This window comes from Echeneis naucrates, chromosome 21 (assembly GCF_900963305.1).
Source record: "Echeneis naucrates chromosome 21, fEcheNa1.1, whole genome shotgun sequence".
In the NCBI taxonomy this organism is placed as follows: domain Eukaryota; kingdom Metazoa; phylum Chordata; class Actinopteri; order Carangiformes; family Echeneidae; genus Echeneis; species Echeneis naucrates.
Window position 1 is genome coordinate 8,409,752 of NC_042531.1, and position 13,881 is coordinate 8,423,632.

General features: G+C 40.8%; 2 protein-coding genes across 5 annotated transcripts in view; one reads left to right on the forward strand and one right to left on the reverse strand.

Moving 5' to 3' along the window:
• The window catches only part of LOC115062037 (obg-like ATPase 1), a 36,137-nt gene extending 27,778 nt beyond the window's left edge, over nucleotides 1–8,359 (reverse strand). Inside the window, exons 1-4 of one of the 4 annotated variants that reach the window (XM_029530644.1) lie at nucleotides 8,251–8,359; nucleotides 8,051–8,142; nucleotides 3,529–3,672; nucleotides 2,982–3,109 (exon numbers count right to left, since the gene is read on the reverse strand). In XM_029530644.1, the coding sequence (XP_029386504.1) occupies nucleotides 2,982–3,109; nucleotides 3,529–3,672; nucleotides 8,051–8,142; nucleotides 8,251–8,265 (379 nt within the window). In that variant the 5' untranslated portion in view covers nucleotides 8,266–8,359. Of the gene's footprint in view, nucleotides 1–2,981; nucleotides 3,110–3,528; nucleotides 3,673–8,050; nucleotides 8,143–8,241 lie in introns of all 4 variants that reach the window. The other 3 variants (XM_029530646.1, XM_029530645.1, XM_029530647.1) reach the window with 3 other exon arrangements.
• A 3,466-nt stretch (nucleotides 8,360–11,825) lies between these two features.
• On the forward strand, nucleotides 11,826–13,658 carry sp9 (sp9 transcription factor). The gene is made up of 2 exons (XM_029530895.1): nucleotides 11,826–11,846; nucleotides 12,360–13,658. The coding sequence occupies exons 1-2, from the start codon at nucleotides 11,826–11,828 to the stop codon at nucleotides 13,656–13,658; spliced, it is 1,320 nt and encodes a 439-aa protein (XP_029386755.1).
• Nucleotides 13,659–13,881: the final 223 nt, after the last annotated feature.

Below are 13,881 nucleotides of genomic sequence, written 5' to 3' on the forward strand. Positions count from 1 at the left end.
AATCCATATAGAAGTTTGGAAATAACAATTTGCTGTTTTATGGCGTTTCAAGGAGGTGACAAGGTGTTTCTCCCATTTTCAGCTAAATGGTTGTTGCTCTTAGCTTTTTACCTCTGGCTTCCCAAATGGCTGTACTATTTTTATTTGGCCACAAATATTAAAAATGTTCACAGAGTGAAAGCTGCTGTCTGCAAATGTTTTGATTTTCCCAACCAACAGGGGTCATGTTTTCAATGATATAACAGGAAAGACAAATCCAAAAAAAAATTGTCCTGTAGCTGGAAATTTCCTTAACAATCAATCTGTTCAATTAATCATATTGACTAAAGGATGTGCTCTACAGAAGGATACAGCTAGCAGACATCTGCGCCGCTCTGCTGCTGAGAGCATATGAGCCTTATTTCCTGGAAAATATGGGGCACTCTTGTATCTAATTCAGGGAATAGAGGGGGAAGAGGGAAGAGCCTCAACTTAACCAGGAGTTCAGGTGGTGAAAGTATGACTATCACAGTGAGAAAAGAGCCTGTGCCAAAAATAACAGCTACTTTCCAGCCGGCTGCCCACAGCCACAGCCAGTCCCTTAAGATTAAATGTAACACAGTATCTTTAGGACAGATTCTTACTGAGTGCTGTGCAACCGTAAATAAGTCTTCATTAGAAGTGAGCAACAGGTTTACTACAATGATGTGGGGGACGCTCTGTGAGCATTCAAACATCTAATTGCTGGAAGCCAAACATCTGGGAATAAGGCCAGGTGAGCTGGCAGAATTGCTGGCGGGGAACAGAAGAGCAGATGAAGTAGAACATGTCAGAGCCTTGTCTCAGAAGCGAGAATTCAGCCACGTTCCAGTCACTGCAGAAGCACTCGTAACACTTTGCTTATGAGACCAATCAACAGAATCAGCTTTCAGGATGTCATCACGCACCCTAATAGATTATGGAGGGTATTGTTGGAAGCAAATCCACTGTTTACACATGCTTTCAAAGACATAAATGACAGAAAAACATTCAGTGTGCACATGGCTTGGGCCAATTTTGTGACCAGACATGAGGAGGAAAATCCCCAGTTAGTCTACTCTGTGTAAAAAGGTTTAATCAATTACTCTGCCATGTCTGTGTAACATTTAAATATTTTTCAAATGAAACAACTTTTTTCTCCATGAGCCAAGATGGTCCCAGTAAACTGTTAGACAGATGAGGTTTGACACTGCAAAAAGACTTGAAACTCAGTTTCAGTAAATTCAGGTCAATTGCTTGTGTCGTCGGTTTGCACAAACAATCTTCTTGAGTTGTTTAATGTTACTAATGTTTTCATTTCTCAGTGTAATCTTTATAAAGCCCACTTATTAACCAAATAAAAAAAACATACAACTCCAGACGGAGAGAAGTGTTTTCCCCCTTCAAACATACAATCAAAGCTATATAAAAGCAGTGGCTTTAGCAGTGCAGCCTGTCTGCCACCAGATAGATATAATTACAAAACAAAACCGGCTATGTTTAATGGTTAACTGGTGAAACATACCACATTGTTTCAGAGGACGTTGCAAGAGTGGAAACAATGCCAGAGCGGACAGACATAAACACACCCAGAGAAGAAGCTTTCGATCATCTTCTCTCCAATTGTTGTGGATGTTTGTCTTCTTTGTGTTAAGAAAAGTAAGAGGTAAGAAAAGAATTGGTTTTGGATGACGATGTGTCATATACATTTGGTCCATATCAAAAGAACTGTGGGTATTTTTAACCAGCTCCTTTCCAAACATACATGCAAATACATACAATTCACATCATTAACAACAATGCGATGTTGAACCACTGCCTAAATTATTGAGCCTTTTATCAGTAAAAGAAATTCTGCTTTTATCACGGTGCTAACACTCAGATCTTATTGAAACTGTTTCAGAGAGTTCATCATTCAGTTGTTTGATCATTTTCGAGGATGCAGTTTGTTGTGCTGTTGAATTGTATTGCATTATACTGACAAGTACATCTATTATATCTTATTCACTCTATTCATATCAATATTTGACATAAAATGCAGCTCAACAGAACCATAAAACTACTAACATAATAACTTTGCAGTGTATATGTGTGATGTATTCTATCTCTTTTATTCTCCCATATTTTCATGTTGTGGGGTTGTATTGCTGCTTGGGACTGAATGTCATAAACAGCTTTCAAAAACCAGGTATTGAGAGGACTGATTGGGACCTTTTTGGGGCTTTTCATTGGAATCGTCCATTATAAGAAAAATATAGAACAATACAAGGCTTATTCGTTTTAACTTGTGTCTTAGCAAACACTGAAGGAGCACCAGAGCCATCTACGGTATCTCTCTTGTCCTCAATAAATCATTAGTAAGTCTGGGTGGTGTTCCACTTCTCACAAACTACAGTCATCATGCAGAAAAGCTATTTGAAAACTGCACTGGAACAAAAGTAGTGCACTTGTCAGTGATACACAGACACAACTTTGGAACAATACAGGAAAATGGCCATAATCTTAACCCTTTCTATCTGGCCGTTCTTTCTGCCACTACCGACTCTCTAATCAGAGCTCCTTTCACACAGAGCGAAAGTCAATAACAGCACACAATCAGTAAACAAATTCAGCTATTTTTAAAAAGGGCCTCTGCATTCATTTCAGTTGCTGCATGTAATTTGAATTATTCTACCGTGTAACACTTTAATTGTATAAGACAACGACCATGTCAGAGACACAGAAGAATGTGGGGCAGAGGGAAACTTCTAAAGTGATTTGAAGGCAGCTTCAGTTCAAATTTAATCAAACGTAGCATGATGAATCATATTACAGTAGCATGTGGTGGTCTACCTCAAACTGATACTGACTGTGTGAATTTTAAACCAAAAGCTAGTTCTCACAGGTATTTGGATCTTGGTGCCTACCACACAATATGTTCTACTGGTACAACGCCTGCAATCTGAAATCCTATTGGCCAAACTAACCCTCCACCTGTGACTCACGTGTCATGTGGAAGATACCATCACAGGCACTGATGTGGGACAAGAAGGCATTTCCCAGGCCTTGGCCGGCATGAGCACCTTTCACAAGGCCAGCGATGTCTACAACATTGAGGAATGCTGGGATTTTGCTGCAAGCCAGAGACATAAAAGGAAAAAGGTCAGCCTTTTTAATGCCCTTTTTAATAAAACACAGACCACTTTGCATTAGCTTGTGCTGCAACTGAATACAGCAGTCCTGATGAAAGAAGGTACCTGGTGAAGAGGTGCCCTTCTGAGGCTTTAGCTTATAAAGCTGTTGAATTGGACTGTGCTATATTGTGAGCTGCTCCAAATCTATTGCTTATCCACAAAATATCAGAAACTCCATTACAATGTAATTCAATATAACATTACTTCAAAGTGTGGTGCTCATTATAAAACAACACATTGGGTGTCTACAGTACAGATTAATTAGCTATACGAGGCTTTCAGTACCGTTTGTTGTTGGTTTTGGCCTTTACTTCTAGATCTGAAGTGTGAATAATACGCGAACGATAAGACCCCATACCTGGCAGGTTTGTGGAATTGGCAGAGGAAATCATAGCGTTCATCTGGAATGGGCACTCTGCTTTCATTTGGGTCAATGGTGCAGAAGGGGAAATTTTCAGCTGCAGCCTGACTCTTTGTCAGCACGTTGAAAAAGGTTGACTTCCTGAAAATAAAAAACAGCAGTGAGGTCAATCCATCTAAAACTGCTTGTGTGTAGAGTCTGATGATTTGATAGAATGATCCAAAATCATTTCAGTACATTATGCAAGATGTCCTGTTTTTATTGTGTGTCTGAGAAGGAAACTGTTATTCTAATGGATTGGACATTTGAGCACTTGAAACAAAACCTTGGAAAAAAAAAAAAAAAAAAAAACTTCTCCCAATTACAAGGTCAGGTAATCCCATAATGGATCAATTGTACATGGAATGGAGGGGCAAATTACACTTCTGATAGATCTCAGCTGTTGAACTGGATCAGCCAAACGTTGCCCCATGTTGTGATCACAGAGAGATTTATTTTCTACCGTGCAAGCAGCTCAAGTGTACTTCAAAATCTACAGACAATGGCAAGTGTCTAAGAGCCAGTCAACTATAATCCAGGACTTTCCGTCTTTATCCCCTCATTCGATGCTTCACATTGAAATGATTGTTTGCTAAGTCCCATAGGCATGAAATTGCTTGGAATTGCTAAAGTGCATGCATTAATTCCATATATAAAACTAGATTGTTTCTCTTACACTCTTGAAGGTTTTTCTTGGGTCACCTTGGGGAAAAAAGAGAAACCATGCAGAGCTAAGCTACAAACAATACCAGATTTTTAAAAAAGACTTTATGATATAAAATGTACAAGGCATAATGTGATTAGTTATCATATTTACTCAGCTATGAATGTGACTATTCTCAACACCTAAAACATGAGCATTACGTTCCATATTTAAGTCCTGAAATGGCATCTGTTTAAACTCCAAATGGTGAGTTTGTAAAATCTCGCAAAGCAGCAAAGGGGGTGAGTTTTCCTCTTTAATGATTGCAAAATCTAAATATACCCAGCTTCACATACTAATACATTTCTTTAAAAAGGACAAAAACAATACAGTAGCTTATTATATTAAATCAGCATGCAAGTTTGCAGTGTCTTAAATGCTTTGGTTTGAATAAATTGCATGACCTTTTTCGTGGTTCGTATTTGTAAGGATGTCATACTCTTGTTCTGCATGAACACCCTGCTAATCGTTTAATCGTTTTGTTTGTCATCATAAAAACTGCTTCTTTCAGTTTCATGACGACACTGTTGCTAAGGTTGTTGTCCTGAGATCACATATATTCATTCTGTGTAAATTAAAACGTTGGCTAGCTCATGTAAGAGTAACATAAAAATTACAACAATTACAACAATTACAACAATTTCAATCAGAATCAGACAACTTTATTTATCCTTAAAAAGCCAATTTAGTTTCATGGTACCCAGAAACTGATCCAACATATGAGGGCTTATGGGCCTTTTAGACTTTTTTTGGGATTTACAAGGAAATAAAGACTAATAGTGTGCTTGTAATTTAGAATTGCTACAGGTACAAAGGTCATATAAATGAAACCTCAGATGGTGCCAGGTGAAAAGGCAGGTACCCTCTCTCTATTGGATTCACTTTGGTGTAGCTAGATAAAGTAGAGGAGAGCTTTCAGAATGACATGACTTGAGGTAATCGGACCCATCGGACCCATGTTTACTGTGTCTGGTATATAGTGTGCAGCATTATGTGTCCCAATAGGGGCTAAATGGAGAAGACTAAAGTTTTTTAGTGTCTATGAGAATGGCAGTGAATGGAATATACACTGGTGTGAGTGCAGAAATAGCTGCAAAGTTGGCTGAATCACACTCTCAAGTCTCCCGTGTGTGTGAAGAATGGTCAGTAACGCCCATCTAACAGCAGGCGGGCATGTGGAGCACATTCATGAAGAAACCATGAGAGGTTGGCAAGTTGTACTTTGACAAAAATGTGGTATGGCAGCCCGCAACCTCAATGAGTTTTTATACCAGGAAGAAATTGTGGTTTTGCTGTGGTTAGGAATGAAAACACTGGACCCTAATCTATCTTTGTAGAATAAGCTCCAACATCTGGCCAAACAGCTCAGGCAAACTACACGTGAAGAAGCATAAACTTCTTTAAAAAACTTAATCTTTGCATCATTATAAGTGTCTCTTCAAAACCTTTTGGGCTGCATGAAAACAACAGTTCTCTTGAAATGTAAGTAGATACAAAAAGATGGGATTCTGTCAGCTCAACAGAAGATGGCCTATTACTGTAACCCTTCCTGTAGCTCTACAGTGGGGATCAAATCTTATCCAACACTCAGGTAGGATCTGTCCAGTGGTAACAACCTGTCACTGATGTTGGTGAAGCTCTTGGTAGATCATGACAAAGTGGATTTTTCTAGCCAGGTCTGACATGGCAGACAATGAGTATACACCACAGCCCTGTCATACACGACTACAGTACGAATTTCCTTTCCACTAGTAAAAATCTCTTGCAACAATGGTCAAACAATCATCATGTCAACACCAATAAATGCGCTGTCTTTTCCTGACGACCTCACTTTCCATCCATTATAATCATTTGAGTACACTCACCTATTGACCGACAATAATTTGAGAACACCTCAGACACTTGTAGACACTCCTCTTTGTGCTCAAGTAACACCTTTTTAATCGAATTTCACACTGTAAACTTCATTTACATGAATTCCTCAAACACACCCTCAGCTCTTACACAACACCAGCATCCTCCATCTGCTTTACAATAATAACATCATACAACTTAGAAGTGAGAGGCGAGATCTGGGACTCTGTTTGGCATCTTGTAACTTAAAAACAAATAGTTTGTGTACAAGAATCTCGTTTGGTTTTAGCTTTTACACTTTTAGTTCATGTAGCTGCAGATTTTTAGCCTGACCAAGAAAAGGCTTGTACAATACCAAAGCACATCTTTCACAGCCTCTTACGCATGAAACTGAATAATGATAATAATAATAATAATAATAAAAGGACATGAAAATCAAGCTCCCCTCCCTTTCCAAAGATACACAAAGAATGCATAATGACACAACAGGATACTTTTATGATGATGTCTGTGTCCATGCTGGACTTTTGTCAGTCATTCAGTTATAACACATTATGTGTGACATGTAATTTACAATTTTATTAAACTGAAAATGTAGAAAGGTTGCCAGACTTGCAAATCATCTCCTACATAATTATGTGCCACAAGCACTGATTGTACCTATGAGGCCGGGAGCTATTTCAAGCAACTATGGGTAAATCGACACATTGAATTCATACAGGAGTAAAGTGTCTGACATAGTGTAAAGCCAAAAGTTATGTTACTTTGAACAAGCACAGTTTCCTCAAAAATGAATTACCTGTATTGCAGTATTGGAGTCATGTCATTTTATCATCAACATGCAGGACATTGGCCTGCATCTTGGCTCAGTGGTATGGTCGGCACTGAAATCCTGTGTTTACGTGTTCAATTTGTGATATGGGTCGCTGCTGGATTCTCAGATTTTTCTCCACAGATCAAAGCCTAAGACCACAGGCTGAGTGAAACAGAAACTCTACATTGCCTGGCATATGAATGTAAAAGTGACTGCGTTGGTGAGTCTGCACTGTGTGTTTTTCCTGTGAATGACTGGAGAGTTGTCTGGGATGCACCGCTGACCGCTGAACAGTGCATGCTGGGACAAGTGATGAATGGGCATTTAAATTGAAAAGGTAGCATGATTTGTTAATGCTTCTCATTCATTTAATGTTCTTTTCTGCAACTGCAGCAAAATGTTAGGGAGAGAATAGCATTGTTTTTTTATTTGTTGCTTGCTGTCATATGGCTCATGACAGTCATATGAATAAGATGCTGCCAAAAGTGAAGAACTGAAAACACACTGCTGCAACAGTAAAAAGTACATGTAGAAATTATATAGCAACAACAATGCAGATTGTAAAAATGATCAAAAATTTAAGTATCAATTATTTGCACAACACCCCCCAAAATAAGTCATGTTTAAAGCATTATGTAAAAGTTGCTCATCCACTTATTTGGGCAATGTGAAAATTAACACACATCAAAGAAGAGTCGTGGGTAAAAGGCTCTTGTGTGATTTGATCTTTAGCAGGTAGGACACATAAGGTCCCACACACTCTAGTAACACTCTACAGGTTGTTAAGGAACACTGAAACATTTTCCTTTTTAAGTACATCTAAGATGCGTTATGCTCTTTGACATTTCGCTTGTTTCAGTGTAAAATGCTGCATGGGCAGCAGGTGTTGAACAACTCCAGTGGAAATTCTGAAGCTTTCTGAGTATTTAAATTCTAAATACTTCATATTTCATCTTGATTCTCTGGTCATGCACTCGGCTTACATTGCACCTTACAGAATCTAAGAATAGTGCATATGAGGCAAGTGTAGTTCTTAAGTGGACAGAGCACATGTTGGACCATGGAGACCACCGTATCAGTGCAAATAAAAATAAAAACCTTTTACTTACCCAACATTGGGCAGGCCGACAATTCCTATTTTCAATGAGGTGCCAAACCTTCCAATCAGTGGTGGCGGCTTTGGTGCTTCATCTCCCTTCCCCTAATAAAGACAATGTGGAGATGTCTGCAGTCAGAACGAGCACTTGCCATTACATAATCTGTAGTGCATTCTCTTTTTTGAATGGTGCTATTCTTCAACAAAACGCACCTTCTTCGGAGCCATTTCTCACACTTAAATTTGTTCTGACTTCCACACCAGCTCACCAGCTCAGAGAAGAAAAAATACTCATTGACAGAAAATGGGCTAAGCAAAGTCCTCAAATGCAACCAGTCAACTGCACTTCAACTAACTCGCTCCCCGCGCTCAAAATAGAATATGCAGCCTCTGGAAATGGAAAGTGACACTGTAAACTGGCAAGCTGACCTATACTTCTATATTTAGCCGTCAATACTATCAATGCGTGTAGATGAGCTGCTATAAGATCAGTCTTACATAGGACTGTTACATGAAAAGCGGGTCTTGAAAGCGTAGTTAATCTTTATCAGACTTTGACAACAGCTGTGTGCTTTCTATTAACATTAGAATTATCTGACAGTTGTCAGACAAGTTGTCTACACTGACAAGTCCAAGCCTTCCCGCCACATCCTCTTGCTTGAGCTCTTATTCACTTGCTAAGATAATAAATCCTTGCTATTTCACACTGCACTTTAAATGTGTTTGGATTTAATTTCCTTGCTGTGGCCTCTGTACACCTGCCACCAAAATAAATACTGACCTGGCAGTCTTAAAGTGCAAGTAATAAAACAAACTCAGGATAAACAGCAGATGACACAGAGACATTGTCATTTAAAGCTACCTACGACAACACAAAGTGGGATAAATGCTGTTTTTATACCAGTGTTTATAGTTTTCCAAGGTATTATCACAAAAGCAAAGTATCGGTAAAAAAAAAAAAAGTGAGACATAAGTGAGAGCATTTTGACGAAATCTTCATATTTATGTTAACTTTTTTTTTAATTCAAAAAGCATCGTTTGATTATCAAGTCTCCAGAAAACATTACACAGCTTCAGCACCAGAGAAATAAAGTGTAACATCCTCGCACTCATGGTTTCCTTCAAACCCCTTTCAGAGAAACAGGTGTAGCCACATGAGCACACTAAATCACTACAATTAGTTAAATGTCCTCAAATAAACTTCCTGCAGCAGAAATACAAATTAAAACACACAGGGACACAACCAAAAACCATCACCCAATCCAACAGCCTGTCTAGTTTAACATGCAGAAAATGAGGCTCTAATAATCTGGATTTGAGGCAAGTGGGGCTGCCTTTGTAGAAAGAATTTAAATGAATAGGTCTGAATTAATCATTTATCTTTTGTTGATGGATGCACCCCCACTTAGACTCATCACAATAGGTGCAGAGCGTTTTGTTCGACCATATAAATCATCCCCATTGTTTAAGCTACATTGATCAATCTAATGGTTTGTAATAGGCTCCTAATTGCCACAGAGAAGTGCTCACGAATGGAGTCCAGAATTACAGATTCAACTCAAAATTCTCATTTGAATAACAGGTAAGATCAAGTTCTCCCCTTTTGTCTCAGGTAAACAGCCTCTGAAAAAAAACACTATTATTTTTTATTATTATATCTTAATGTGACAAATAAATTTCCTTCAAAATAATTTTTTTGTAAGTGTTCATAATAGGACATGTAGTTTATTGTTGCATGAAGATTCTATGATTCCTTTGCAGTTTTCTTTGTTAGGGCTATGCTATGATGCATCATTATTCTAGGATGAACAGGTTACACTGTTACTCATTAAGGCGTAACTCAAATAATAATAATAAATGAATAATGTGCACAAGAATATCAACATCAGAGCAAATGAAACAAAAACAGTAATAGTTGACTAATACTAATTTTAAACTAATTGTGAAATTTTGTTTTCATAAAAAGAAAATATGATTAAATGAACTTGATCAAGGACTAAATTTATTTACCGAAGTCTTACACAGGAAATATATGTATCAAAAAAAAAAAATCTGCATTTTTTTAACGCTATAATTAATTGAACTTTCAGCAACAATCAACTTTGTTTATGTAGAGCAGGCTTTTAATACTGTTAACAGCACTCTGCCAAATTGTCATGATTGCAAAAATGATTCAATTTTCTTGGCAATGCTCAGTATTTGATGAGACTGATTTTTATTCACCCTTCCAAAGGTGGGGTTTTAAAAAAATGTATTTGAACAAATTGCGCCTTTGTTGACTGGCAGCATTCATACTCTATAATGGAGCATTATTTGCCCGTTTTGAATACTGTAATGCACATCTTTCGGTCAAGCCTTTCTCTGGAAAATTGCTTTAACTTTTAAAGGGATGATGATTCACATCAGAGCAGGTCAATTTTACATTGTGCCATTATCCCTGAGCATTTTAACAAGCTATGGAATATGCTGGCTTATTGAATCGTGACAAAAGCAGACCAAAAAATAAAAATAAAATCAAAAATACGCAATAGGAGTTGCGACTTTTAGGAAAATTGGTGATACGCGGCATCCTCTTAATTGTCCTCAATTTAATTAAATGTGTGATTATGTTGCCATTAAATTTTATTTCTCCGGAACAAGACCGGAAGCGTTCGTCCGGTTAAATCATTTTAATGGAGATGAGTGGCGGCCTTGGCTGCTCAAACTTTTTTTCCGCCTATAAAATACTCTTTGAAAAGAGACCTGGAGCACGCGCTGATAAAGCGAGCTGTCATTTTTAATTAACCCCTCACCTGCTCTCCCCCCAACAAGTAAGCACGAGGGGGCGGCGAGGCGCGGCCGCGCGCGTGCGGAGGGGGGGGGGGGGGGCGAACGCGCGCACGTGCACGACCGGGCGCGGATCTCGGCTGGAAGTAAAAGAAACTGTGATACTAATTTATGAATCGCAATCCGCTTTTCTTCAGCTTGACGAGGCGTTTTGTTCGCGGCGAGGGATGTCAGGCCTCTTTCCGGACTTTTAACACTAAACTTCATCCCTCTGGGATTTTTCAAGATAGCCAAGAGTGTGTTCAAAAAATGAAAACGACATGATAGAAAAAAAAAAGATCATTATGACTTATCTAACACGCAGCATGCCCCGGCTGTATGGGCTGTTTGGATAAAGACATCAGCAGCTGCAGCGTCTCCCGCGCTGATCAGGATCCTCCGGACTCACAACAATTTCTCTATGACGTGTCGCGCATGATCTGAATATTGAAAATCAGAAGGAAAAAGCTGGATCTGCACAGACGAGCGTGTCACCGCCATCCACAAACGCTTAGAAATGAGTGAGAAGCTTACCTGGTGGAGAGCTGACTTGTGAACTCAATTCTGCAAAGAAAGGAGACATTCAGTCTTCGAGAGAGAATACATGAAAATAACTGTGCATTACAAAAAAAAAAAACAACAACAAAAAAAAAACATACCAAATCGTGTCTTGTATGACAGTCTGAGCAGTAGCTGCACAACAGATGATTGACGGCGGGGTTTTTGGGGTTTCTGTCTGCGGTCGGGTCTCTCATTGGCTGACTTCATCGCCCGGCCACGAACGCAGCCATTAGATTGGCTGCGCGTCCTCGCCAGCTGTACTTCAAAGAACACGCTCTCTACAACTACGTAGTGTTGAGAGCTGAGAGCCAAGAGAGAAACCGTGTGACCCGAGTCAAACACGGTGAGCCTGACTCAAACTGGAGCCGTAGGCTTACAGCATTGACATCGCGACCGTCCTCACCACAGCGCAGACCCTGGATATGGCTACGTCTATACTTGGGGTGAGTCTGACTTTGGAATTGTGCGCAAAAGTTATGCGAAAAGTTATTGTAAACTACAGCCAAAAAAAAAAAACAAAAAAACAAAACAAAACAAAAAAACTAAACGCTTTCATTTCTGCCTGCATGGGTTGAAGTTAGAGTTAGTTAGTTAAAATCTGTGTCGGAAGTGACCTATTATAAAAAAAAACAAAAACAAAAACAAATGAGATATATAAACGGATAAAGCCTGGTGGTGTCTGAACCAAAACACAGCTGATCAAACTTTGCGGTGTCCTACTGTTTTCTGCTGCCGTTGTTACGGCTCATATCAGGTGGTTTGTTTGAAATGTTCATATCCCTCCCGGTTCAAATTATGGTTTGACTTTGAGGACTTACAGCTGCTTTAATCTAATTGTTTAATTTTATTTTTTTTTTGATCGGTCGTCTGCTGTCCCGTTATCCAGATTCAGCCTCCATCTTTCAGTCACATTCGTCGTCGCCTGTTTTAAGTCAAACTTGTTGTGTGCCTTTCAGGAAGAGCCACGGTTTGGAACTACACCTCTAGCTATGCTGGCTGCAACTTGCAACAAAATCGGTAACACCAGTCCTCTTACAACTTTGCCTGACTCCAGCGCTTTCTCAAAAGGTGGATTTCACCCCTGGAAAAGATCCTCATCCAGCTGCAACTTGGGATCCAGTCTGCCCGGGTTCACGGTGGCAACAAGCCGCGCTTCGACAGGACTAACGCCGACCAGTGGCACCGGTAACAGCGCCTTTTGCTTAGCCTCCACCTCCCCGACCTCGTCTGCGTTTTCCACAGAGTACAGCGGTCTGTTTTCCAACTCCGCCAGCGTCACGTCCCAAGAGTCTGGACAGTCGGCTTTTATCTCCAAAGTCCACACGTCAGCAGAGACTCTGTACCCCCGGGTCGGGATGGCGCACCCGTACGAGTCGTGGTACAAATCCGGATTCCACTCGACCATCTCCGGCGACGTCGCCAACGGAGCGTCCTCGTGGTGGGACGTCCACACCAACCCCGGGTCGTGGCTCGATGTCCAAAATCCGGCCAGCACCCTCCAGACCTCGCTGCACTCCGGGACGCCGCAGGCCATCCACTCCCAGCTGAGTGGCTACAACCCGGACTTCTCCTCGCTGACCCACTCGGCGTTCAGCTCCACTGGGATCAGCCCGTCCGCCTCTCATCTACTGTCCACCAGCCAGCACCTGTTAACGCAGGACGGCTTCAAAACGGTCATCCCCACGTACACAGACGCTTCTGCCGCCAACGCCATGATCTCTGGGGGCAGTTCAGGAATAAGCAGCTCCTCCAGGTCGTCCAGGCGGTACTCCGGCAGAGCAACATGTGACTGTCCGAACTGCCAGGAGGCTGAGCGGCTGGGACCCGCCGGGGCCAGCCTGCGGAGAAAGGGACTCCACAGCTGCCACATTCCCGGCTGCGGTAAAGTGTACGGAAAGACCTCTCACCTCAAGGCGCACTTGAGGTGGCACACCGGCGAGCGGCCTTTTGTCTGCAACTGGCTTTTCTGTGGAAAAAGGTTCACTCGGTCCGATGAGCTCCAGAGACACCTTCGCACCCACACCGGCGAGAAACGGTTTGCTTGCCCGGTGTGTAACAAGCGCTTTATGCGGAGCGATCACTTGAGCAAGCACATCAAAACGCACACGGCCGGTGGAGGAGGCAAAAAGGGCAGCGACAGTGACACCGACACCAGCAACCTGGAGACCCCGAGGTCCGAGTCCCCAGAACTTATTTTGGAGGGGGTAAACCCCAGAATCAGTGTTAAGGATCCCTCTCCACACGACGAGCCCTAATGAGGCTGCAGCCCAAATCAAGCCACATTCAAAACTGCACAGCAATGAAAAAAAAAAACGGGTCTTATCTGACAGACAATACAGGAGAACATATTTCAAGAAGCGATTGCAAAGTCTTAAAAAATATATTCTCCACAGGCGTAACGAGTATTTCATCCGTAAATCCATCTAAAGCAACCGCAGAGAGATTTACTGTAGGGCCTTTGGAAAAGAAATTGAAGGA

Bases quoted from the DNA above. Each gene is read 5' to 3' on its own strand.
- sp9 (XM_029530895.1), top strand. From the start codon at position 11,826: ATGGCTACGTCTATACTTGGG. The intron at 11,847-12,359 runs GTGAGTCTGACT...TGTGCCTTTCAG, and splicing joins TGGCTACGTCTATACTTGGG to GAAGAGCCACGGTTTGGAAC.